The 27,827-nt window shown below is 42.4% G+C and overlaps 1 protein-coding gene across 1 annotated transcript in view; it reads right to left on the bottom strand.

Moving 5' to 3' along the window:
- Positions 1 to 27,827, bottom strand: part of POLE (DNA polymerase epsilon, catalytic subunit) — a 169,566-nt gene that overhangs the window by 115,841 nt on the left and 25,898 nt on the right. Inside the window, exons 7-21 of the mRNA XM_082243081.1 lie at positions 25,688 to 25,829; positions 22,991 to 23,071; positions 22,785 to 22,892; positions 22,583 to 22,693; positions 22,085 to 22,170; positions 21,881 to 22,000; positions 17,568 to 17,700; positions 17,307 to 17,420; positions 16,964 to 17,176; positions 9,322 to 9,429; positions 9,097 to 9,225; positions 8,897 to 8,999; positions 588 to 734; positions 336 to 481; positions 85 to 233 (exon numbers count right to left, since the gene is read on the bottom strand). Of these exons, the coding sequence (XP_082099207.1) occupies positions 85 to 233; positions 336 to 481; positions 588 to 734; positions 8,897 to 8,999; positions 9,097 to 9,225; positions 9,322 to 9,429; positions 16,964 to 17,176; positions 17,307 to 17,420; positions 17,568 to 17,700; positions 21,881 to 22,000; positions 22,085 to 22,170; positions 22,583 to 22,693; positions 22,785 to 22,892; positions 22,991 to 23,071; positions 25,688 to 25,829 (1,890 nt within the window). The remainder of the gene's footprint in view (positions 1 to 84; positions 234 to 335; positions 482 to 587; positions 735 to 8,896; positions 9,000 to 9,096; positions 9,226 to 9,321; positions 9,430 to 16,963; positions 17,177 to 17,306; positions 17,421 to 17,567; positions 17,701 to 21,880; positions 22,001 to 22,084; positions 22,171 to 22,582; positions 22,694 to 22,784; positions 22,893 to 22,990; positions 23,072 to 25,687; positions 25,830 to 27,827) is intronic.

The raw sequence follows: 27,827 nt of genomic DNA, 5'->3' as shown, positions 1-27,827 counted from the left end.
AATAAATATTTTAGTCATTTACTGCTGCAAATAAAAAAAAAAAAAAAAAACAACCTTCTGCTGATTGTTGTCTTGAAAACATACCCTTTGCGCATGACATATCCATAGAAGGAGTTTAAAATGCACTTGTGAGCCAACTGTAGTGATTCATAAAGGATCTCCATGTTCTTGCATCTCTTTACTTCAGCAGCATCTCCAATCTCAAAGGCAGCAGACAATTTTTTCTTCCACACCTTTGTACAGAAGTGTATGAGCTTGCAAGATTTACCTTCTTACACAGTAAACAGCAGCACAATATCACTTATTACAGGACAAATACCACATTCCATTCTTACCTTGTGTAGTCCCTTGAACTCATATCTGCGATCTCTAAAAGCTCGCACAGTATCTACATAGAATGAGTTCTCTCGTTGGCAAATGGTGGTTACACGATCTTCTAGTCTTGTGACATGGATCTTCTTGTAGGCTTTTCTGCAATAATCTGATTAAAAAAAAAAATGAAGACTTGGTAACATAAACCTGATTCATTTATTATATATACAGAATTGTGTTACAGGTTGTAATTATGTTGTCTGTAGTCTACTCACCAGCAAGCCGTTTCTTCTCATATTTTGCCTGCTCTTCTCGGTTTAGTTCATGAAAAGCTCTAGGTGGCTTTCCAGGGAAGAGTGGAGGAAATTTTTCAGATTCTAGCTGCTGCTGTATCCGATGATACTCACTGCGACCGGCTGGCACTGCAAGTATAAGTTGGAGTCTCACTAGATTTTTTTATCACTCTAAATTGGCAATACTAAATAATGCCCACTAAAAGTGATGAAATTTCTATGCTGATAATAAATTTAAGTGAATTTTCATGAATAAAAAGAACAGGGAGGCAAAGCTAGTTCATGTTTTTATTTAGATTAAAAAATATATATATATATATATATATATATATATATATATATATATATATATATATATATATATATATATATATATATATATATATATATATATATATATATGGAAAGCAATGACTTGCCACTAGAGCAGAACAGGCGAGAGGCTACTTAGTCACTGGATTCTGAAGAACTAGTCTGCAGAAAAGCTTCTACACTGAAAACAAAGATTTTTCACCACAAGAGAGCTAAATGAAAAGCAACTCTGAAATGCACAAAATTTTACAAATTGTAAAAAAAAATAAAAATAAAAATAAATGCTATTAGAATTTTTAAGTGGCACCATACAATGAAACTAGTTTCACATGGAAAAGGCAGAGCACGGAAACTACTTTATCATATTAATGTGATAATCTGCTGAAATTCAAGTCTCTAATGGGCAGTTTATTTGATAAATATTTCCGTCACCAGCCTCCAGACACTATCTATTAAGGAAATCAGTAAAGCCTGATCTAAATTTTCATTAGCAGGAGGACAATACTGTAGGCAGTGGTTAGACATTAATAAAATTACCCATTGCTTTTTTCATCTACATAAAGCAGTCCCAAGATCAAACTGATCCAATGAAACTGTATCATAGTACTAAAACAAAATAAATCTAATTAGATAAGTACGATCTCTGTGCATAACAAAGAAAAGGTGCCTGTAACTGACTGACAATATCAAATAGGAAGGGAAAAAAATGTAAGTTTTAGAAATGGGATTGGTTATTGTGTGTAAATTTTGCAACAAAACAAAGACTTGAAATGTTTAATCAGAACAGAGATGGAAAGTAATAGTTTTTTGTACTCCTCTGTAAATTTATTTTCTTGCAGTCCCATTGAGGGGCACAGGAATACAGATAAGGTTTGGGTTAAACTGCAGGCTACAGGAGGATTTGACACTGCCAAACAAAAAAAAATTACAGGCCAGCCCCAGGATAAGCACTCATCCACCCAGCAAACCTCAGTTTATAGTATGTGGTACCAAGAACATGAGCATAAAAATAGGGATGGGCCTGTTCCCCTCAATGGACTCCAAAAAAAAAAAAAAAAAAAAAAAAAAAAAAAGGATCTTACGGTACAAAACAAAACGTAGTTTCCTAATCAGCTAAATCCGCTATTGAGGGGCACAGGAATTCAGATACTGTTGGGATGTCCAAAATCAATCCAAGTGAGGAGTGGGCAAATCACAATAACCTCTAAAAAGTCCAGTGAAGTGGACCTGAGGATTGTTGCAGTCATCTAAATCTGGACCAAGATGAGATAGAGCCCCCTACTAGATAGGGGATCTTGTCAATGCGACCATAGAGGAAGACACAGAAAATCAACCTGATGACCAAGATCATGAAAAAGATCATCACCAGAGGGCAGAGCCTCCATATGGAAGGGAGCAATAACCTAAACCAGGGTTTTTCAACCAGGGTGCCGCAGCAAAGGGACACAAAGCCCTATATGGCCGAGACCATTGCTGATGTCACTTCCAGCCAGTGGAGAGCACACTGCAGCATTACTTCTGGTTTGGCACACATTCCTTTGAATATCTGTCTTTTTGAGTGAGTGCAAAGCAATTTTGCAAGTTTTTAATAAACTGAGTCACGCTATGTCTGTATGTCTTTACTGTTTGTTCTTATACGTGAACATCAATCATGAGGACATGAAATCAAGTAGTGTACTACAAAGCTCAGCAGTTCCAATTCGTTTTCACTGTAGAGGATACTAGCACTAGCGTTTTAATAATCGTATATGCCTGGAGGAGCAAGCTGAGGATACATCATAGAAAGGAGGATTACTAGTCCCAGCAAGCCAAGGATATCTGCAATCTAAAACTTATCTAACTTCTAACACTAATTTGTTAGGGTAAATCAATAGGTGAGTGTGGGACCATATGAGGGGAACATATCTGATCACAGTTTGAAGAGTGGAAAAACTTTTTCTTATGAAATATTTTGAGTGAGTGTAAACCAATTTTGAAAGCCTTTAGTAAATGGAGTCACGCTAGGTCTGCCCTTCTTGCCTTTTTGTTTTAAATTTGAGCAATAACCATGAGTACATGAGACCAAGTGGTGGAGAACTACATAGCCCAGAAGTTCGTTTTCAAAGTGGAGGACGCAAGCGCCAGTGTTTCCATTAATCTGGTGGTTCTCAACTCCGGGCCTCGGGACCCACTAACAGGCCAGGTTTGCAAGATAACAAATACATCACAGGTGATATATTTTGCTGCTCGGTGATTGCAGTATTCTAGCCTGCATCTCCCCAAGGTGATACTTAAAATCTAACCTATTAGTGGGTCCTGAGGACCGGAGTTGAGAAACACTGCTTTAATCCTATATGCCTGGAGAAGTAAACTGAGGAAACATCATAGAGGAGGATTAGAAGTCCCACCAAGCTCAGAATGTCTGCAATCTAAAGCACAACAGACGTCTAACGTGCATTTGTTGGGGTTAACAGCCCTTGGTTAGCGTGGGACCATATGAGGGAGCACATTTCACGATTTAATTCATGAAGAGTGGAAGAACTCTTATTCATTTAATTTTGTTTTTTTTTCTGAGTTTTTCTAGATTTTTTAAACTTTTAACCTACACAAGTTGATTTGATGGACATTTGGTTATTTACTGTATAGACTTTAGTTAATCTATGTTTTTGTGTATTAGAAGGATGTGCGCAGCGCTGTGTATATGTTCATTTCAAAACCCTATGTATCGTCTGACTATGAAAAGGTTACTGTTAAATATTGATGGGCCGGGTGTGTTCGGATCGAGCCCATCAGGAAGTCGTCACTGCTCACCGCCAATCATAGGCAGTCAGGCATTTCCCAACCAGCAGCTGCACATACACACGCTGCCTATGATTGGTGGTGTACAGTTACGGCTTCCTGGGGAGCTTGATTCAAACGCCCAAGCCCATCGCTATGGTTAAGTTCTGTGTCCAGAGAGGAGGGAGAGCACATCCTTTCCTCTTTCGGGCTCTCTCCTCCTCGATGCTGTTATCTGTAATTTTGCCAGCAAAAGTGAGAGCTATGTAAGCCGCCTGCCTGCGTCCTACCAACCAATGAAGTCATTGCTAAGGGCAGGTCAGGCAGCCCGCATAGCTTTCAGTTTTACTGGCAAAAGTACAAACTGCAACATAGAGCAGGAGAGAGCCCAGAGGAGGAAGAGGATTGTACTCTCCCTCCTCTCTGTACACAGAGAAAACTAACTCTTTGATGGTCAGACTGCACAGAGCTTCGTGTCATTTAGCTGTAGCAAGGACAAAGTTGTCCTGGAATTGGGGGGGGGGGGGTTAAGAAAGGGAAGGATTTGTGCTAGGAAGGGGGTTTGCGTCATGGAGGATTTTTGCTAGACAAGGAATTTATAATCTGATGACCACTTAACTGTCTTACAAACTACATTTTAGGGCTTTTTTAACACTAGGTGAAGTGTGGTAAAAACGTGTGGAATGGCACATTTTCTCGCACCACACAAAAATTCATTGCCTTTTGCAGTTGCGCACGGGTATCAATAATTCATAATGGCACCCCTACGCATACACCAATTGCAGTACCATATATTTTGGTGCGGCTCAATTTCTAAAATCACGCCAGCACCTTCTTGGCATGTTTCATGAGCACGGAGCAGCTTAAAAAATAAAAAACAGAACACGCAAAAAAACGCTCAGAGCCCTCAAACTAGTGAGCCCTGGGGTTGTGTGCAATTCTAAAGGGTGCCTTGACTACAAAAAGGTTGAAAAATACTGACCTAAATCAGCAAACAGCTGATGGAATAAAAACAACAAATTCCCAAGTGGGGAAGAAAAGACCCATAGTGTGATGGGGTCAACAGAAGAAAGCACTGAACAACCCCCAGAAAGAACAGGTCTCAAGGTGGAACCTAGAACAAAAACAGGCCTGAACAAAAAAAGACCAGCCAGTCTACATTAAAAAGCCAGTCTACACTAAAAAGCCAAGGCCGTCCACACCATACCCTTAAGATTAAGAGGATGACCGAAAAGGGGCTGCCTAGCCAGACAGCCATTCACTCTTAAGAAGCAAGGTTTACCAGATATTGTTCTCAGCACTGTCAGAAAACTCAAGGGGTTGATCTTATGAAGCAAACCTGACTTAAGAGGCAAGGTGCATGGGGGCATTCCCAGTAGAGTATACATGAGGGGAATTTAGAATTCAGTCACAGACTGGCAAAATAAGAACAGCCTGTAGAAACCAAGAATGAAAAAAAACATCCTCTTCCAATGCCCGGAAGTATTGCTGGGGCCTAGCAGAGGAATTCTGCGATGCACATTCCATGGGAATACAAAGTTCCTGAATCCCCTGGTACCACAAACAATCAAAAGCCACAAAGGGAGAAGCAGGCACCTTAGCAGAACCTCTAAAGAACATGCAACTGATTAGGAGCAGAACCAGGAAAGGCATCTGAAGGACCTTCCTCAAGATGCTCCAGGTCAATCCCAAAAGGACCTACTGCCAGGTGAACAGATCCCACAAGGTTCTCTGGACATCTACTATCCTCAGCAGGAAGGTAGCGAGTTCCACCTGCTGACAATCAAAGGAGTCCCATGGCTCTCCAAAATTGATTTCCACTACATAGGATCTGAAATACACCTAGGTGTGCAAACTTCACCTTTCTGTACATATTCGCAAATACAGTATATGTGGAAGCATACTGGCTCATCAAGGCCCCTCTATGTAGTATGGTATGTACATCTATGGGCACTTCCATAGGGGCGAATTAAAGAGGCCCCCAGAGGCAAGCGATTAGCCTGTGGTCTGGGGGAGGTCTCTGCCCATAAGGTAAACTACTTAAGGACCACCAGAGATCAATGGATCTCTACATTCAAGCCCTACGTGCCGATTGAGAATCGGGCTCGGAGATCCTTTTTGAGGGAATGAACAAAGTCTTGCCAGGTTTGACAGACAGTTTAGAATGGGACTTCTGCAGCAATTCTGCTTGTTAGCAGAATCCTCAAAAGTTAAGCAAGCCATCTAACTGTTCAATCACATTCCTTTTAGGATGGGTCACTGGTGGATCAACAGTGGGAAGAGATCACTGTTTAAACAATTCCCTCTCAAAAGGGAACAATTTTAATGCTCTTAGGTGGGGTCCAGGACACTTCAGAGTGCTTCCCATCCACATAGAGGAATACCTGGATTAGCTGATGTAGGGAAAAAGGTCTTTGCAGCTGTAGGAGCTCTAAAAGACCCAAGGCTGGAGACAACGGACTGATTCTAAAAACACAGGTAGTACATACTACATCAATAAGGCCTTAAATGACAGCCTGTAATTCTGATGTGATGACGGTAGATTGCAGTGCTTCAAAAATACAGACTATTGGGATTCAGGTGTTTACACATTATTGGCCCGGTATGACCTAAGGGCTCAGAAGGGTCATTGATGAACTTTGCAGGGGGTATCGCTGGATTGCACTTAGAGCCTCTGCAATCAGTGTCACCAAAAAGTAGAGTCCCTGTGGCTGCAAAATCCCAAATTTGCTCATCCATGTCTTTATGGACCTTGCTTTGTGTACTGGTCCAAATCATTTGGTGGAGAGGGAATTATGGTGTGGGGTTGTTTTTCAGGGGTTGGGCCTGGCCCATTAGTTCCAGTGAAGGGAACTTTTAAGGCGCCAGCATAACAAGACATTTTGGACAATTTTATGCTCCCAACTTTGTGGGAAAAGTTTGGGGATGGCCCCGTCCTGTTCCAACATTACTGCACACCAGTGAACAAAGCAAGCTCCATAAAGAAATGGATGAGAGAGTTTGGGGTGGAGGAACTTGACTGGTGTGCACAAAGTCCTGACCTCAAACTGATAGAACACCTCTGGATTAGAGCGGAGACTGCGAGCCAGGGCTTCCCATCCAACATCAGTGCCTGACCTCACAAATGCTCTTCTGGAAGAATGGTCAAACTTTCCCAAAGAGACACACCCCTAAACCTTGTGGACAGCCTTCCCAGAAGAGTTGAAGCTGTTATAGATGCAAAGGGTGGGCCGACTCAATATTGAACCCTTTGGACTAAGACTGGAATACCATTAAAGTTCATGTGCGTGTAAAGGCAGGTGTCCCAAAACTTTTGACAATATAGTGTATACAACACTGGTCAAGACCTGGGATGACTGCTCACAAACACCGCAGAAATAAATGTCACAGGTAATAAACTATATGAAATGATTTCTTGGTATGTCTGACTTCTATACTATGTGATCAAAAGTTTGTGGACAGCTGATCTTCATATCTTGTTGGGCCTCCCATTTCAAATACATGAGCACTTACATAGGGTTTCACCTTCCTTTTCAGCTATAACAGCCTCCATACTTCTGGGAAGCCTTTCACAAGATTTTGGTTTGTGCCTGATGAAAATTCATGCCATATGACATGACATTCCAGTTCATCCCAACTCTACTCTATACCGACTTCGAGCTCAGCTAAACTATTCCATATGGAAAAATGGGAAGAAGACCTAGATGACTCGGTGGAGAAGTGGAGTAAGTTGGCACAGTGCGCATCTAAAACATACATGAATACCTCTCTAATTGAGGCCAATTATAAAGTACTCCTTAGGTGGTACTTGGTACTGGTTAGAATAGCACGTGGTGGTCATGTCCGAAAGTGAAGAGGTTCTGGATTCGTACATACATTTTTATTTATTTCCTTACTCAAGCAAACCTCATCAAAATCACAACAAGCTATATCGGGAAGCCCAGTGGAGGGGTCATCGGATCACATGAGGTGACTAATTGCATCTTTATAGGGGCTAGAAAATCCATCATTTGGTCTTCGAAATCCCCTACAATTCCATTTGAATTGTTAAAGGCTAAACAACTGTCATGGATTATGATTAATGAATGCCTGGCAGCACTTTTGAATGACAAGTTGGCCCTCTTTGACAAAACCTGGGATCCCTGCACTAAATATCCTTCAAGTTCTACTTGAGACAGACCAGATAGCTTATACTTTGACCGACAGTGGTGCACCCTTTTCTCCTATTCTCGCTACTACTACTTTTCCTTTCTGCTTCTTTTGTTCCTTTCTTTAAAGCGGTGTTCCGGACATTTTTTTTTTTTTTACCTAAAAATACCCATAGAATAGTCAGGGCTAGTGCATTTAAACAATGATATCCTCTAAACTGTCCCGTTTAGTGTACCTGCAGGATAAATTACTTACCTTGTGAAGTACTTGTCCAGCGCGGCCATCTGCAGTGTGGGCAGCTGAAGCCGCAGTGTCCCTCTTCCTGGATTTCGTGAGTCCCAGAATGCTATACCTCATCACTTCCAGTGCAGGCTCGTCAGACAGCTGGTTCCGCGTCACTGCGCATGCCCAGAAGCTGTTCTCGTGCCTGCACCGGAAGTAATGAGGGACACCGGTGCAGGCACATTGACTCCTGGGATTGATAACACTCATCTCCCAGGAGTCAATGCAAAGCAGGAAATGACATCGGCGGCCGAGGACGCATAAGGAGGAAGTGGGAGGAAGGGACTAAAAATAAGGTAAGGGAACATAAAAAAAAAAAATAGCCAAATCGAGTTTAGATAGGGATATAGATATGCATGATGTGAAGTTTAAAATTAGGGTGGAACTCCGCTTTAATAACTTGTTCTATGGTCCTAGGCCGACAATTATAGCATACAACGTAGTCATGGATACGTTTGGGATTATACACAGTGGGAAACAATTACCTGTTGAGGCATGCTACTCGCTCTACGCAATATGAAAACTCACATATATCATATAGCAAATAAGTTTCCTCTGCCATCTTGAATTATTGTATGCATTTGGAGTACATTTTCTGCTATTTGTTCCAACACTGGCTTTTTTACTTTTTCTTGTGACAATGAAAACTACTGGAAAAGAATGAGCTCAGACTTTGCATAATGGTGTCCTGCAGCTAAACCAAGAGGTTGGTGGGGTCTAAATCAAAAAGGCAGCTTAATGAAACATTTTGATACCATACATTTAAGCCCATGAACACACACATCACTTACTAAATTCCCCTCTCCACTGCCAGGTCATTCTCCGCTGACAGGTAGCTCCTGGCTTGTTGAAGTCACAAGCAGCACATATCGCTTCATCAACCATAGCAGAAGGCTGTAATTAGAGAATTGTTGATCAGAGACTAATAACAGAAGAGTTTTAATCAGTTTACCTAGTAGAGAACAAACAAAAAGTCTGTCTTTCCACCAACCTGTAGACGATTGGTGAGGATGATGTTGGGATACATAGCTCCCACATCAAGATGGTAAATAAGAGGGCATTCAATTCTGTTTGGAACCTCCTTTAGAGAAGTCAGCTTCTTTTTTATTTCATCACAAACCTTAACATGGACAAAAAAAGACAGCATTCATTTTAAAGGAGGAAAAAAAAAAAAACTGCACAAGAGAACAAAAGCAGCACCATAGTTCTTATGTACCTCCTGAAAGTTAGTGACTTGCTCAAGAGGGATTTTCTCTTCCTCTTCAATGGCATGACGCAGTGTTAGCTCCACACGCTGAAGCAGAAAATCAAAGGCAGCTGGATTCTTCAGGAGATAAAATCAAAATGGTTTGCATAAGTACAGCTGCCACAATGGCAAATTAGATAAAACAGGAATTTCTTACTCACAGTAAAAACCTTTTAATGAAATTCACCACGGGCAAAAAAAAACCCTTAAATCTTGAGGTAATCCTGCCACCTACAGGAGGAATGGACACTGGCAAAAAAACACAACTGTAGGCCAGCCCTGGGACACAGTCAAAAAACAGATAACTGGCCTTTAAAGAACAGTCTACAGCTCACATGAATGCCCAAGGGATCTTATGCCTTTCTGTTGGCAGGTGCCTTGTTTGTAAAGGGTGAAACTCAATCCTCAAGACCATAAACTCCAATGATGTTCGGTCTGACCCAACTAGAAATGATGGCACTAGAAGCTAAAGCGTGCTTCCAAAACCAATCCAGAATAATAATAATTAAAAAAAATAAGTCCTGAAAAAGGTGAAAGGCAGGAAGGAAAATCTAGACCTTAAAGCAACCTTGTCCCTATGCAGGACTAAAAAGGGTTCCTTGCAGGAAAAGCTGCCAATTCAGACACTCGTCTTGCCGAGGTGACAGCAACATGGAAAACTACCTTGTGAGTGCGGATAGTGTACGGAGGTAAAGGGGATTTCACTAAGGGAACCACATGGGAGACATTGCACAAAAGGTCTTATTTGGAGAGAGGGAAGCCAACATAGTCCCTGGAAAATAATGGTGACAAGGGCCAAACGGTGGTTTAGACCCAACTGCAGGAAAGAAACTTCTGTGGTAAAAACATCTGGATTCACAAAAAGCAAAGAATACACTCCACATCCAACAATGCATCTTGTGAGAACTGGACTTTCTAGCCGTGGCGTTATAGAGAGAATACCCTCAGCAACGCCCCTGTCTGAGAATCTAAGCTTCAGCAGCCATGTAATTTAAGCCTAACTCTAGGTTTTGTATAACTTTAAATATTTCCATTACTAAGAAATACGGCTGCTGTCAGTGCTGTAAATACTTTATGTAGCATCAGCGATATAGATTATACAGCGCTGCGTTCTGGCAATGGTATGAGGAATTCCCTGTCCCATTCCCAGAACAAAATCAAGTTGAACTGAGCACTGCTCAGCCATTCACAACCAGCCTTGTATTTTTATGAATAAATACAAGGCTACCTCTGATTGGCTGAGGTGGGTGGAGGACATCAGAATCTCCACCTCAGCCAATCAGAGGAAGCCCTGGATTAACTAATATGCAATGCTTCCTGTGAATGGCAGCATAGCCCAGCCTGACTCAAACTAAACTGAGAAATGCTCTCCATCTCCATCCAGTGAAGCAGTCAAGAAGATGCTTCAGTGAAGACAAAGAACCAATTTGTACTGATTCCAGAGTCACTAGTGCATCCACTGCCTCCAGCAGCAGACCCCTGGACCTGGATACAAACCCATCTTGTTTGTTGTTGACGGTGGAGACTAGGAGATCTACAGCCAGCATCCTCCACTTGTGACACAGGTCTTGGAGCACCTCTAGGTATAGAGATCATTCACCTGGTTCCAGACTGTGGCAGCTAAGAAAATCCACCGGCCAGTTGTCTGCACTAGGCATGTACAAGGCTGACAGAAAATTAAACAAAGTTCTGTCCAAGACAGGATGTTCTACCTCTTACTGCTGCAAGACTTCTTGTTCCTTCCCAACAACTTTTGTACGGCACCAAAGTGACATTTTGGACAGCATCTGAAGCAGATGACACAACAGTCCAGTCTAAGGCTCCATGTACAAGGGACGCTGGAAATGGCCGTTTAGGAGCAGTTGGGCGTTTTTTTCAGAAGCCCCTGAACCCATCTACATGTTATCTTATCTGTCCATGTACACAGGGTCGTTTACAGTCATTTGCAGGCAGTTGCGTTCAGGGACTTTTTTTAGAACGCAATTATTTGAGTTCGAACGTGTGTTTCCCGGCGTTTCAAACGCACAAACGCGTCTGAACGCGTCCGAACGCGATGACCCGCATTTAGCGTTCACGTTTTTCCATTTTAAAGGGGAATAATTTTTTTGACCTCTAGGAACGGTTCTAAACGCAAATGCCCGCTAAACGCGGGTGCAAACGCGACCAAACGGACGTTTCAAACGTCCTAAAAATTCCAGCATTCAAAGGGACTTTTAACAATGTCCCGTGTACATGGAGCCTGACACTGAAAAATCACCTAATATCCGACTAAAGGGTGAGATTTCAAGTCCCCAGAATTTTCCAAAACACAGGGAGGAATAACTTCTCTGCTGTCAGTAACGCATTTTAGATGCCACCAGAATAGAGAAAGCCTAGTATTTGATTTTCAAAAATGTGGTCTGTCCAGACCAGTGTTTCTCAACTTCGGTCCTCAGGGCACACTAACAGGCCAGATTTAAGTATTACCTTGGGGAGATGCAGACTAGAGTACTGCAATCACTGAGCTGCAAATTATAGCACCTGTGATATATTTCAGTTTTCTTGCAAACCTGGCCTGTTAGTGTGCCCTGGGGACCGGAGCTGAGAAACAATGGTCCAGAGTCAGGGTCAATATGTACCAAGATGACAAGAACGTGGCGCTGCAGATTACTTGAATGGAATTGAGCAGATGGGAACTGCCTTGTAAGACTCCACTATCAATCCCAAAATGCTAATACAGAAGTGAAGAGTAGGACAACACTGGGAGACTGGAGAGTACAGTTTTTCCTGGGAAAGAAACACCCTTGTCTGGTAAAGTGTTCAGGAACAGACCCAGATATTTAGGGTAAAGAGTCCTAGTCAACACTTTAGTAAGACTTTAAAAAGCTCAAGATCTAGCCAAACTTCTGTAACAGATAAGTGGAAAAAAGGGGGGGGCTATGAATCCAATATCTTGGAAAATTTAATTAGGGAAGTTGCCTGCAAGGACAGAGCCCCATTGCTACAAAACTCCACCCATCATAATCACGATAATCCAAACTTTACCAAATGGTCACCATTTACAGAATACTCTGTTCAGCACAAACAAATTAAATCATTTTTTTCCAGACATTGGGACATGTTCAAAAATGACCGTATTTTAGGTCCTGTTCTTGCAAACAGACCTTTGGTCACTTTTAGAGGTGGACCCTATCTCAAAAATAGGGTAGCCGAATGTATTGGACCCACCTACAGGATCGTGCCTGTTTAGCCAGACTTGCATTTGTTTCTGCCTTTACCATTGGAAATTTTGTGAGTGTTATTCCCCTTTTTTAATAAACTTTTTATTTGGGTTTTACACTATGTCTGTTTCCTTTGGTTTATTTCCACATGGGTCTGGATTTCTGTGAGTGATCCTTTCTACCTACCCTCCTGGATATACACCTGGGAGACATCCGTGGTTGCAGATCGTTTCAGGAATCCTATACCATCCCTAACAGCCTTTTTGACCCTCATGCTTTATGGTATTCAGGGTCAACAGCATCTGGTGAGCGCAATTTTATTTGGTGTTGGTGATGGGATATCAGTTTTAAGATTCACCTCTCTGTTTTGGATTACTCCACTTGCACTTACCATTGTGAACTCTATATGGACTTTTTTGATTGTATTCAGTTACAGATTTTCACATTTACTGATCACATATGTCATTTTATTTGTTTATATTGAGAACTGTTGCAGTTTCTCACCCATTAGCGCTGCACTTTTATTTTATTTTCTGTAACAGATAAGACAGTCAGGGACACTTTGTTCTCCAGAACCCTCACCGACAGCTCCCAGAGAAAGAGGTCCATATACCTACTATCAGAATACTGCAATATTGAAAGAGGGTCAACACTGGAGTCTGCATCTTGGTGAACATCCAAACTGCAGAGGACAAGCCAAAAATTGGATGTGTGGGAGCCCCACCACAAAGTACACAAAGGGCTGTAAAGTTGGGCACAAGGAAAAACTTTGAGGCCCAAAATGGGAGGAATGTTCTCTTGGGGCCAACGACCAGCAAACATATTGAAGTGGGCATGGCCAAGCGAGGCATGCAGGGAGACATGTCTCAAAGCTCTGCCGGCAATCCTGCAGAATCCTTCGTCTAGAACCGCCATCCTGCCTCACACCACTCTGGGACTATCATCATCGGCTGCCGCTGTGGCTCTGCTTCCTCTGGCTGGCTATATTTGTGTCCTCCCATGGCTAAGAAAGGACAGGGCCCTCGTGTTCCGCCCGACACCCCCCGGCCAAGATGGTGGCCTCCCACCCCGCTCAGCAAAGGAAGCTGCACAGCACCTCTTCTCAAAGGCTGGCAAGGATCCTCCACCACTCCCACTGGCTGCTCCTGGAGTCAATGAGTATGAGGACGATTCAGGGGACATGGATGCTACCCCCTGCTGGTCACGGACACCTGAGTTTGCTCACATGTGAGTACACAATCTGCACAACACCATGCTTACAATATGGCAGCGGCTGGCCTGCAGACCAGCACAGATCCTGACCCCACTCTTAGAGACATCCTAGCCTGCTAACATATGTAATACATCCATTACAGATCTTACAGGAGAGGTAAGAGGCATGAAGATGGAAATTTCACTAGTGAGACAAGACGTGCAAAAATAAAGGGAGCGAAGCTTCGCATTGGAGGGGCTCATCAGTACATTAGAGGATGATTGACCACTTTTACAAAAAGATCTAAGATATACTCAATCGGTGGCTTCCATTAACGCATTTCGGTTAGAAGATATGGAAAACCGCCTTCGTAAAAATAATGTGCGTGCAGTCGGTTTTCCTGAGAGGGCAGAGGGCAAGAACCCTGTGACATTCATAAAAGCATGGCTAACCAATACCTTTGGACGTGGCGCTTTTTCATCTAGGTTTGCAGTAGAGAGCTCATAGGGTTCCGGCGTGTCCGCCACCGCAGGGAGCCCCACCACGTCTTTTTCTATTTTGCCTTCTCAACTATAGAGATGCCATCCTGTCAAAGGCCAGAACTGAATCTCTTAAAAGTGGATAATGCAAAAAACTTAATTGTTTCCTGGTTGTTCAGCCGAAGTCCAGAGGCAAAGGGCGAAATTTCTGGATATCAAAAAAAGGCTACGTGCGCTTAACGTGCAAAACTATATGCTGTACCCGGAAAAGCTAAAGATCATAGCTGATGGCTCCTCACATTTTTTTGATAACCCTACCTCTGCTATGCACTGGCTTGACAGAGAGGAGCGAAATCTGGCGCAACGCCCGCCATAACGAGGATGAGCTGCCCTTTTTTCTTTCTAATATCTGTGCTTTTTTGTCCAAAATAGGCTATATGGCTGAAAGGACTGACTGTTCTGTTTTTTTTTTTCCCTTGCATAATCTGTTCACCTAACCTGTTTGGTTAGCATTGAATTGCCTGAGTGTTCTGCAGGTTCACAAGATTGCTCTAAGTTACATGGAGCATTTTTCCTCAGGGCTGCACTTTAACCCCTACAAAATGGTCCTGAGAGGACTCTACTCCCCTTATGTTAAGGAGCATTTCTTGTTTTGTTGGGTCCTGTTGACGCGGCACTTTATGTACAGTTACATTACTTGGATCTTATTTTTCCGGTTATTTATTTATTTTTTTTTTATACAGGCGAGACTGAAATGTTTTCATACATTGCTGACTGTTTTACATCAGGACACTAGATGGTGCTCCATATGTGCCTATCTATCCCCGAGGGATGTGGTAATCTACAAACTCAGTATTACTGTATAATGTTAACATTATGTCTGCTGTTTGAAAATATAGGTTATATTTCTCAGGCTAGAAGGGTGCCTTCTAGGGCCGAAAAAACAAATCGATAACTAACCAATTATGAGAATAGTTCAACTATTTTCATAATCGATTAATTGGGCAGCCGATTAGTTGGCTTGCATACAGAATGCATTATTTGTTTACATATCCGAAGACAGCGAAGCACACATACAACTCAGTACACCATCCAGACGTCAGTAAGTGCCTTAGAACTTGTGAACGTGTGAGCAATGCCTCATGGGACATGTAGTCCTGGGCAGGAAGTTAGTGGTTGTAAAGGCAGAAGTTTTTTTATCTTGCTATTGGAGCACTCAATACTATACTATGCAGCTTGCTGTTGGGGCACTCTGAAGACAGGAGGAGCCAGAAGCATCAGAGGAACCCCAGAAGAGGAGAATCAGGAGTGCTCAGTACAAAACCATTGCAAAGAGCAGGAAAGTTTAACATGTTTGTTGTGTTTTTTTAATCTGCCCAACAACAAATTGGCCCAAAAAAAAAAAGCATTAAGAATGCAAAATGCTAATGGCAGCAAAATCGCGTGCGCAAAACACACAGCAAAATGCATGAAAAGCAAACTGCATAGGTGTGAACCTAGCCTTATGCTGGCCATACACATCAATTTTCGGACAAGAATATTCATACGACAAATCTTCGTACATTCGCTGAATGAAAGAAGGTCGTTTGAAAATTTCATCTGCTTTTAACATGGTTTTAAAATTAATGCAATTTTTGAACGAAAACCACATATTCTTTCCTTTCGAATCTTCCCATCACTGTGGGTCGAAAACAAACGTCAGTTTGACCCCACTGACGATTTGAAAATCAAACAAATGTTCAAAAAAAAATGTAATTTTAAGAAGGAAGACATTGCTTTGGTATGGCCACCATAAGTGACAGCAGACACTTCTGTCTAAAAATCGGTGGGGGGGGGGATCTCTGGGTGTGATGATATTTTCCGGATTCAACCTCTAACAGTATATCTCTTCTCTTCTGGATTCGAGATTTTGCTCCCTAACCATATAGTTGGTTATTTAACCACTTCAGCCCCGGCAGATTTTACCCTCTTCCTGAGCAGGCCCTATTTTGCGATTCGGTACTGTGTTACTTTAATGGACAACTGCGCAGTCGTGCGACGCTGTACCCAAACAAAATTTACGTCCTTTTTATCCCACAAATAGAGCTTTCTTTTGGTGGTATTTGATCACCTGTGCGATTTTTAATTTTTGCGCTATAAACAAAAAAAGAGCGACAATTTTGAAAAAAAAAAAAATTATTTTCACATTCTGCTATATGACATTCCCAAAAAAAAAAATGTAAAAATCTAAATTTTTTAACATTTTAGGCCAATTTGTTTTCTGCTAGCCAATGGCGCCCGCTGCTGTGTCTCAAACAATCAGGAGGGAGAGTTCCAGACTTTGGGGTCTCTCATACAACATTGTTCGATCAAGATGGGCTCAGGTTAGTATTTAGGCAGGCTACTGCACACAGGTTTTATCTTAATACATAAGCGTGTATTAGGATAAAAAACATTCTGCCTTTACAACCACTTTAAGGTTGAACACATTGAACATAAATGAGCAACTAAATGCATAATTAAGGTTTTACTAAAAGACTACTGTGAATATTCTGCAAAACTCACAACTAAGCAGAGTTTATATTAAGATATTTACCATTTTGGCTATGCCTTCCTCATGAATGTTTTCATATTTATTGCCACCCTGATATGTGCTTCGGTATATCATATTACTTATGGCCACGTGGGCCGCCTATATTATGTTCAATTTGCTGTTTTTTTCTTTTACAAAAAAAAAATACATTCAGCTTTAAGGTATTTACCATTTTGAAGCGGCAGGGAATGTCGCTGCGAAATACTCCAGACTCAAGAGCCTCAACATGCCCACCAACGTAAGTTTCAGAGTCCAGCACATGGCCATCACTAGTCAACTTATTGAATACAGTCTCTTGTTTGTTGGGAAAGATAATGTTAGCATGGTAAGCCTGGACCATCAGCAATGCCTCACAGAGAGTTCCAGAACCCTTCCTAAGCACCTGGAGGAAAATATTAGCACAGATGCATTACAATTCTCAAATCAGCTAACAGAAAATATAATCTTAGGTTAGAGGCAAAAATTACAATCTACTTCCTAAAAGCATTTAGATTTTGTAATAAGTTTCTAACCTCATCAGGCTCCATAGGGATGATTGTGCAAAGAGCAAAGATGAATGGATGGACATACTTCATGTACATGTAATATGTGGCAACAGCATCGGACACAGAGTATGTGGCTAGTACCTGCAAAAAGAAAATTAAAAAACGAAGTCTAATTTAAACGAAAGAATATAATCAGAGTTTCCGAAAAGAAAAAAAAAAAACACACAAACACTCACACAACTGACAATTTTTACTTAGACACAGCTTCATACAGTGGTAAAATTGTACCTGTGGCTCCTCAGTCGCCATGCGACACATTTCCTCTGGGTCCAGCTCAACTGGGTCATACCCCAATTTTGCTTTTGCAGCTGCCTTAAGATTATGGCTTCCAACAGGCAGGTAACTATCTCTCTTCACCCACCTACAAAAAGAGCAAACAATTAATGAAAGGCTCACAGCACAAAATATTCAAACCACAAAAAATAAGATTTTTGTAAGATCTTACCGTAAAATCTGATGTCCATTGACAGACGCAGCCTCATCTTCATGAGCTGTGTGGGTTATGCTGCCACCTGCAGGAGTAATCTAGGCTGTACATTAGTACAACGTTTTTACATATACACGCCCACGGGGCTGTCCCTCTAGACATAACCCTCACAGACACAGCCCAGCACATCAGTTTAGTTGCAAGCAGTGAAGACAAAAAAACATCCCCATCAGAGGGGCAGGTGCTGCATCTGTCAATGGACATCAGAGAAAAAGATTTTACGGTAAGATCTTACAAAAATCTTATTTTCTCTAGACGCCGCCTCATCTTCATGATCTGTGTGGGACACCCCAAAGCCGCATAGGCATGAGGGGTGGGAAAAACGCAACCAGAAAGTAACGTAAACTCCAAAGGCTAAACCTAGCCAATTAGGTAACATGATGCTCAACCAAAACAACATGAGCTCACCCAGGGAAAAGACTCCTAGGAGAATAAGAAAAAAACATTCTCTTATGAAATGGCAGCCTGCAAAAATTTGCGGCCAAAAGAGGCATCCGAAGAAGCTAACCAATCCACCCTGTAAAATTTGGTAAAGGTGTGCACAGACAACCAAGTCACTGCCCTACAAACCTGTACGACCGAGGCCTGATGGCGAAAATACCAATAGGCACTCAGGGCTCTAGAAGAATGAACCTTCACAGGGAAAGGAGCGATCTTACCCTTGAGTGAATAAGCCTGAACAACCATCTGCCTGATCCCTCTCGAAATGTTCGTAGCAGATGCAGCCAAACCCTTGTGAGGACCGCCCTTAAGGACAAAGAGTTCGATTTTCAAAAGGAATCGGTAACCGTCAGATAAACCCTTATTGCTCTAACCACATCCAGAGAGTGCAAGGCAATTTTCTTGGGATGTTTAGGCTTAGGACATAAGGAAGGCAACACAATGTCTTCATTAAGGAGAAAATCCGACATTACCTTAGGGAGAAAAGACGGTTTTGGCCGGAGGACCACTTTATCCCTGTGGACCACTACATAAGGCGAACGACAGGACAGCGCCGCCTACTCAGAGACTCTGCGAGCAGAACTAATACCCACTAGAAAGGCCCTTCTGTGACAAGGAAAGCAGAGAAATCTCCCTGATATTCTCAAGGGGAGGCTTTTGAAGAACAGACAAAACCAGACTGTGATCACACGGAGTTAACGGAGATCTCCTCGGAGGAGCCAGATGACACACCCCCTGGATGAAAGTGCGAATCAAGCTATTAGTTGCCAACGGATGCTGGAAGTAAACAGCCAAGGCTGACACCTGGCCCTTGATAGTACCCAACGCCAAGCGCTGCTTAACGCCTTTTTGTTCCATTTCGCCAGAATCTCCTTTTGCAAAGGTCTCGAGAGAGACTGAGCAAACGGGAATGCTTCGAAGGTCGAAACCATCAGACCCAGGGCCCTCATGCAAGCACGCAGAAAGGACTGATGAGTCGCCATCAGCAACCTGACTGCTTTTTGCAGCTTCTGAAGTATGTCCAGGGGGAGAAAGACCCTCACCAGTGCAGAGTCGAGAGTCAGTCCCAGATAAGTGACCCGTACTGATGGCGTACAGATTTTTTATTAAATTGATTGCCCAGTCGAATTCTTGAAGGGTCTGAATCGTGATAAGAGATGTTGCCCAACAGATCTGAGTGGGAGACTGCTCGTAACAGATCGTCCAGATATCCCACAAATGAGATACCTCGCCGAGCCAGCACAGGGGCCAAGACCTTGGTAAATTCTCTGGGAGCCGAGACGAGACCAAAGGGTAACGCCACAAATTGAAAGGGCTCCTTCGCCACCGCAAAGCGGAGGAATCGCTGGTGCACCTTTGAAAATGGGGACGTGGACATACGCATCCTTGAGATCGATGAAAACCCAAAAATCCCCCTGATTCAAGGATACCACCACTGACCGAATGGACTCCATTCAAAATTTCTGCACCCACACAAAGCGGTTCAGAGCCTTGAGATCCAGAATTGGATGTACCTTGCGCTCCTTTCTGGGCACCGTGAACAGGTTTGAATACAAACCTTGAGTGTTCCTGCTGGGAAACGGGCATAATCACCCTTTGAGTCAGGAGATCTTGCACAGCCTCCCGCAGAGCCTTCAAATGCTCTGGAGACAGGTGAAGATCAGGTAAAACCGGTAGGGGAATGCCAGAGGGTACACCAGATTAGTCCTCCAGGGTGCAAGGGAACCGAGGGAGCCCCTAAGGTCCGACCACTGCAGGGAGGGGCCCATGCCCGCCCCACGGCCGCCAATGGTGTTTGGGGGGGACAATTTTACTCACCATACCACGGTACCAGGTGGGCGTCACTCTGAAACAGATCACCTCCCGACCGGGATGGGGGTGCTGTCAGCCAAGGTGAAGCTGCGACTCAGGGCGTTCTAGGTGGATGCGTCCCAGTGAGACTGTCCACTCGCAGGCTCCTCCCTATCCATCAGTGGAATGTCGTGGCGAGGCCTAGTTCTGGACTATAACCTGCTCACGCTCGCTGGCCAGGCTGGGAGACTTTAAGGATCTAGTTTATCCAGTGGGAAACCGCAGCCGGCTGTTGCTTGTAGTTCCTCTGGATCTTGGTCCTCAGGAACTAGTTAAAAAATAAAAATATCACAAACTTTCCCTGTTATAGACCGAAGTCCCAGCAGGGAGCTGGGTTCTATTCCTAACACTAGGCAGAACAAACTGTTTGATGATAGCAGAGTCTCAGGGGTTATGCCTGCAAGGACAGCCCCCATAGGCGTGGTTATGTTTTTTCCTGTCTAGTGCCTATTCCTAGAAGGAGGAGCATAACCCTATGAGTCATGAAGATAAGGAGCTGCGTCTGTAGATGAGCGATAGGGAAACTGGATTTTTGTACTTACCGTAAAATCCTTTTCTCTGAAGTTAATCGAAGGACGCAGCTCCATATCTTCTTTAGACCATTGGGTTATGCTCCTCCAATCAGGAATAGGACATTAAGCAGGAAAAAGCTTGACCACGCCTATGGGGGCTGTCCCTGTAGGCAAAACCCCACAAACTCTGCTACAGCTTCCAGTTTCGTTGCAAGCAGGGTTTAGAAGACAAAAAAAAACAATTCACTCATAAGCAGAGGGGCGGGTGCTGCGTCTGTCGAACTTCAGAGAAAAGGATTTTACGGTAAGTACAAAAATCCAGTTTTCTCTATGGTTCATTGACAGACGCAGCTCCATATCTTCTTTAGACCATTGGGATGTCCCAAAGCAGTATTTTCATGAGGGGTAGGAAAGCAACGCAAAGAAGAACATAACTCCCCAAAGGCTAAACGCAGCCAACCAGGTAATATGGAGCTCAACCAGAACAACTGGAGCTAACCTAGAAAAACCCTCAAAGAGAACAAAAAAAAAAAAAAGAAGATTCTCCTTAAACAGCAGCCTGCAAAACCTTGAGGCAAAAAGAGGCATCCGAGGATGCCAACACATCAACTTGCACAGACGACCAAGCTGCCGCCTTGCAAACTTGCATCATTGATGCCTGATGGCGAAAAGCCCAAGAGGCACTCAGCGCTCTAGTAGAATGTGCAGTCACTGGGAAAGGAGGAACCTGACCCTTCAGCGAATAAGCCTGAACAACCGTCTGCCTGATCCATCTGGAAATGGTCGCAGCAGATGCAGGCAATCCTTTACTAAGTCCCTCAGTAAGGACAAAAAGAGCATCTGATTTTCTAAAAGACTCAGTGGCCCCCAGGTAAACCCTGATCGCCCGAACCACATCCAAAGAATGCAAGGCAAAATCCTTGGGATGCTTGGGCTTGGGACACAGTGAAGGCAGCACAATGTCTTCATTCAAATGAAAATCAGAAACCTCCAAGGCGAGCGGCAAGACAACGCCGCCAATTCAGATACTCTGCAGGCAGAAGTGATAGCCACAAAAAAGGCAACCTTCTGAGATGATGAAAGCAGAGGAATCTCCCGAAAGTTCTCAAAAGGAGGCTTTTGAAGAACAGATAATACCAGATGTAGATCCCATGGAGGTAACAGGGACAACCTCGGAGTTGTAACTTTTTTTTTTTTTTCAAACACAGTAAAATGACATCAAGATAATATTTAATTTTGGTTTGATGTACCTGAGACAATCCATGTGAAGACAGGATGGTGATTTGTACTCCCCTTGATTATCTTTCTGGAATCCAATCTCTTGAACCATGCTCATCCCATGAACTGCAGCCCGAGTCTCTACAAACGGCCTGGAATGAACAACATGGTTTTATCCACAAGCAAATAAATAAACCTGCTATACTCTTAGGGCTGTAGAGAAGGACCACACTTACCAGTCAAAAAAGTCCCCGTTATAAGTTACGATTATATTTGGCTTTGTTTCCTGAACGTGCTCAAACCAACGCTGTATAAGGTGCGCCTGGGTAGGGAAATTTTTTTATAAATAAATTGCCATTAGTGCAAAAACCATGAAGCTAAAGACTGAACCCAAAGAAGAACTTTATCAACCACTCTTTATATTTTTTTCTCATGTTTTTATGTAAAAAGGACTTGCTTTTACATAAAATTCTATACATTTGTCCACACTTAGAGGTTTTAACAGACACTCGAATACAAATAAAATTGCTAGAGAATGACTAACAATACAGAAAGGATGGTATTTAATCTCTTTTTATACACCTATCCTGCGCTTTTCTTACAAAAAACAATTTTACTATGATTCCTACTGTTTTAAATTGAATAGTAATTGTACTGTCTGCCCCTATGTTGTAAAGCGCTACATTAGCTGTTGGCACTATATAACAATAATAATCTTATGCCCTATGTGTTACCTCATCTGGCTCATTGAAGATACAGAATGGTCCCTCATATTCTGGTTTTGGGGTGAACTCAAAGTCTTCAATATCTTCAGATACAATCTCCCGGTTTGTAATTAAATACCCCTTGAAAAAAAACAAAACAAAATGCAGGTAAGTAAATCAACTATTCTTACTTGCCATGCCAGACTAGTTGATAATCCAAATAAAGACACACCTGCCCATCGATCATATAGGAGATCATCATAATTTGGTCAGATTCAGCATCTGGAAACTTCAGAGGCAGTTTTGTGGTTTCAATGTCAAATGCCAAGACCACAGGATCCTAAAAAAAAACCCACACAAAAATAAAGCAACACACTATTAGGACTTAGAGCTTTCTCTAAATATTTAGGACAACAGAGAAACAGCCAACATTCATACCGGTCTTTCAACAAGATCATCCCGCCTTGTGATCTCTGGAGGTGTTGAGCTTCCACGATATCGCACATTGTACCAGTGAGCCTGAAATAGAAGAGAATAAGAGAATTGGTGTAAAGAAATAGAGAGTAAAAAAGCAAGCTAAAAGGGTTAGACAGGCGGCAAGAGTCAATTGGACTGGAATATTAACAAGAGAATGTTTAAGCACATTTTTTTTTTCTTGTTTATTTTTTTTTTTAATTTTACAAATTAATAACAAGGGACAACAAATCAGAGGTCAAGAGTAATGTACATATTTCAAAGATCAAGAGTAGAGAAACAAAATAAGAAAAAAAAAAGATAGTAGCAATTAAACAGGAAGAATAATAAAGCAAAAAAATGAAATAGTGATTACCTACAGCCCTGGCCAAAAGTTTTGCAAAAGACACATTCATTTTCACAAAGTCTGCTGTCACAGTTTATATGATGGCAATTTGCATATACTCCAGAATGTTATGAAGAGTAATCAGATGAATTTCAATATTTGCAAAGTCTCTCTTTGACATGAAAATGAACCCTAATCCCAAAAAAAAAACATTCCCACTGCATTTCAGTCCTGCCACAAAAGGACCAGCTGACATGACAGTGATTTTCTCTATAAAAAACAGGGGTCAATGTTGACGAGGACAGGGCTGGAAATCACTCTGTAATGCTGATTGAATTAGAATAACAGACTGGAAGCTTTAAAAGGAGGGTGGTGCTTGAAATCATGGTTTTTCTTCTGTCAACCATTGTAATCTGCAAGAAAACACGTGCAGTTATCATTGCTTTGCACAAAAAGGAATTCACAGGCAAGGATAAATCTGCTACTAAGATTGCACCTCAATCAAACCATTTAGCCCCCGTTCACATGCAAGCGACGCTACTTCGCACCGCGACCTCCGAGGTCGCGGTGCGAGCAGCGCGGCGCGACCTCGGAGCGGCCACCACGGACTTCATAACATTGAAGTCTATGGCGGTCGCCTCCTGGTCGCCCCAAAGAAGCTCTGGACCCTTTTTCTAAGTTGGAGCGACTTGTGTCCCTCCTATTAGAACGGGTCCGCAGCTTCCCTATGGGAGGCGACCTGTGAGGCGACCAGGTCGCCTCACAGGTCGCCTTAGTGTGAACGGGGGCTTATAGGATCATCAAGAACTTCAAGGAGAGAGGTTTAATTGTTGTGAAGAAGGCTTCAAGGCGCCCAATAAAGTCCAGCAAGCGTCAGGACTGTCTCCTACAGTTGATTCAGCTGCAGGATCGGGGCACCGCCAGTGCAGAGCTTACTCTGGAATGGCAGCAGGCAGGTGTGATTGCATCTGCACACACAGTGAGGCAAAGACTTTTGGAGGAGGATAGCCTGGTGTCAAGAAGGGCAGCAAAGAAGCCACTTTTCTCCAGGAAAAACATCAGGGACAGACTGATATTCTGCAAAAAGGTACAGGGATTAGACTGCTGAGGACTGGGGTAAAGTTGTTTTCTCTAATGAATCCCCTGATTGTTTGGGGCACTCGAAAAAAACCTTGTTAGAAGAAAAGGTGAGCGCTACCATCAGTTCTGTGTCAGGCCACCAGGTAAAGCATCCTGAGACCATTCATGTGTGGGGTTGCTTCTCAGCCAAGGAAATGGGCTCACTCACAATTTTGCCATGAATAAATAATGGTACAAAAAAAAAAAAAAAATTCTCCAAAGGCAACTTCTCCCAAACACCCAACAACAGTTTGGTGACAAGCAATGCCTTTTTACAGCATGATGGAGCAGCTTGCCATAAGGCAAAAAGTGATAAGTGGCTTGGAAAACTAAACATTGAAATTTTGGGTCCATGGCCAGGAAACTCCCAAAACCTTAATCCCATTGAGAACTTCTGGTCAATCCTCAAGAGGTAGGTGAACAAAAAAAACCCCCACAAATTCTGACAAACTCCAAGCATTGATCATGCAAGAATGGTCTGTCATCAGTCAGGATGTGGCCCAAAAGCATGCCAGGGCGAACTGAAGAAAAGAGAAAGGGAAAGAAAGAAAATAAAAATGGGGGGGGGGGTGGTTGTTGAGGAGGAAATATATCTGCTGTTAAGGGTTCTAGAAGGCTTTGGTTGAAACCAGTTGGGAGAAACTTGGAGCTCCAGCGTTGCCAAATGGGCAAGAATGTTTGTCTGTCAGCTTGGCTTTTAATTTTCTCATTGGATGCTCAACGAATAATAGACTGCATCCCATGTCTGCAAGGTACATTTAGTGATAGGGTTGGGGAGGTAACATCTATCTACAGGGTAACTTGTTGTGTATCCTTAAGTGATCACAATCAACAATCTCAAATCGCTACTCACAATAGGGTCTCATACTTAGTGTGGTACTTAGGCATTTAGGCAGCATAGAAGTAGAGAAATGTGGCAGGCTGAGGCCACCAGAGTATTTGCTGTGTATGAGGGTGTCCTTATTAAGTCGAGGCCTGGTGCTGGGCCCTATGAAGTTGATAATTTGATGTTTGAACACTCTTAAGATTAATTAGGGGAGACCAGAATAGGTAAAACCTGGTCATCTCCGCTTTTTGTCTTGGGGCCGGAGTGGGACAGCTGCAGTGTCACACAGATTCTTCAGCATAGAACTAAGTGATGTATGGTTGTTTTTTTGTTAACCACATAATTCTTTATAAACATTGAAATGGAAATCTATTTGTTGGCTTTTACTTACCACATGTATTTTAAGATCTATAGAAAGGCGTACATGGTAGGGGACATCATATTCTCGCATATCAATTAAGTTCTCCATCTGATCAGATATCTTTTTAGATGGACCTTCCTCTTCAGGAGCAAAGCTGTTTCCAGTCAAAGCACTGTATAAATGCCAAAAACAAATACAGTGATACAGTTGTCGTAACGAACATTTAGGGATCATGTACACAGGCAAATTAAATATTTTCTGCACAGAACACAAGTTCTTGCCGACAGTTCTAGCAGAAGTTAATGTGTAAATTATACACCTAAAGTACTCAGCTTTAGATGCATACAATTCGTCTAATTACTTTACAGGTGTATGCATTTACACAAGCATTTGTACACTGAAAATACTCAGAAATGTACAGCCCCAAAGGCAGCGGGGTCCAACTTTTTTAAACTCTGATAAATGTGCCACACATTCTCATTTGTTGATGAAGCTGTGTGTATGGCCCCATTGAATTCTCTAGTGTTGCATTACGTGAGAAAAGTATTCTGTCTGAAGCATGGAGGAGGTGAAAGAAAGAACCCCAATAACTCAAATTCTTTAGGCTGTTACATCTTTCACCCCAAATCAGAAAATTTGGATCATATAGGGACCAAAAGAATTGCCAGCAAAGCCATATAAAGAAATGCCAATGGCCAACAGTTTAAAAAAATTTCTCTTGGAGGGCAGTTTATGTCTCAGTTGGACCCTGTAGTAGGTTTTTGCCACCGTCCCAGAAGATTCTAAAATTGTGGTGGATGTGGGTGCCTCAAACCCAAGTAAGGGGACTTTAAGGGCAATGCCCTTTAAGTCCCCCTTACCTGGGTTTGAGGCACCCACATCCAACACAATTTTAAAAAAAATTCTCTGGCTTAGATAGCAGAAAAGTGCAAGCCAACATATTAAGAAAAAATCATAATAATCCAAAATATAAATTTCCTGAGCATAATTTAAAAACGCTTATACATATATGAAAAGTGGATGTATACATTACATCAATGCAGCTCTCTATTCTAATATATCAGGATTTTCCTAAAATGTATTGTCTGGCGAATACCTTCTGCCCCTGCCCCGCCTCACACTCCCTCTAGTTCCACTTACTGTATAGGTTTAGAGCAGAATGCTGTATCACTCCCCACTGACCAACTAATTTTGTGCTTGGACAAACTAGGCAACCCACACAAACACACACACCAACCCAGGCGTGTCTACCTCTTAGGATCGATGCACACCTATGCCTGTTGCTTTTGAGAGTTTCTGTACTGCTTTTTGCTGTTCTTTCCACATTTAACTGCGATTTTACCGCGAATTGCGGTTTTTATGCTTTTTTTTTTTGTTGGTCAGATTTAAAAATGCAAATTTACGGGAAATCGCTGTAAAAACGCAAGTCATGCTTTTCTGCAGCTTCTCTCAAAGTCTATTGAACCAAAAAAGGGAAAAAAAAAACACTGTTTTGCGTTTAAAAAAGTCCCTGAGCCTTTCCAAAAACACAGAGGCACAAAAATGCATTGATGCGAGCGTGTTCTATAGGAACTCATGTTAAAAAAATGTCTGCATCGGGACACAAAGAACACTTTGAAAATCTTAAGCCTCATGCACACCGAGTGTTTGCTCAGCTCCTCTGAAATCCTTTTTTTCTGGCAGGAGAAAACCTGCTTAAAAATGCAGTAAAAGCTACGTATTGTACAGGCATTTATGTGCATCAGTGCATTCTATTGGCCAGAATATTAATCAATTCTGGCCATTAGGATGCATTAACGTGCAAACATGCCTAGTGTTTATGCATTTTGCAGTTTTTCTGCTCAAAATTTAGAAACTTCATGCTAGGCCTTAAATAAATCTAAAATAAGCAGCTAACACAATACTTACCATATTTATCGGCGTATAACACGCACCTCAATGTTAGAAGGGAAATTTTAGGAAAAAAGCTTAAATTGGAAATAAAACAGCTTTGAACTCAGAACTTTATTTTTAATCAAATGTAGCCTCACCATTGCCCATGAATGCAGCCTCGCCAGCGCAGTGTCCAGCAATGCAGCTTCACCAGTGCAGTGTTCAGCAATGCAGCCTCGCCAGCGCAGCGTCCTGTATTGCCTCGCCAGCGCCATTGCACAGAGCAGGGGCGGGCCAG

Source organism: Pelophylax lessonae, assembly GCF_965119305.1.
Source record: "Pelophylax lessonae genome assembly, chromosome: 1".
Taxonomy (NCBI): Eukaryota; Metazoa; Chordata; class Amphibia; order Anura; family Ranidae; genus Pelophylax; species Pelophylax lessonae.
The sequence above is the reverse complement of the archived record's forward strand: the minus strand, read 5'-3'. Positions and strand labels throughout refer to the sequence as shown.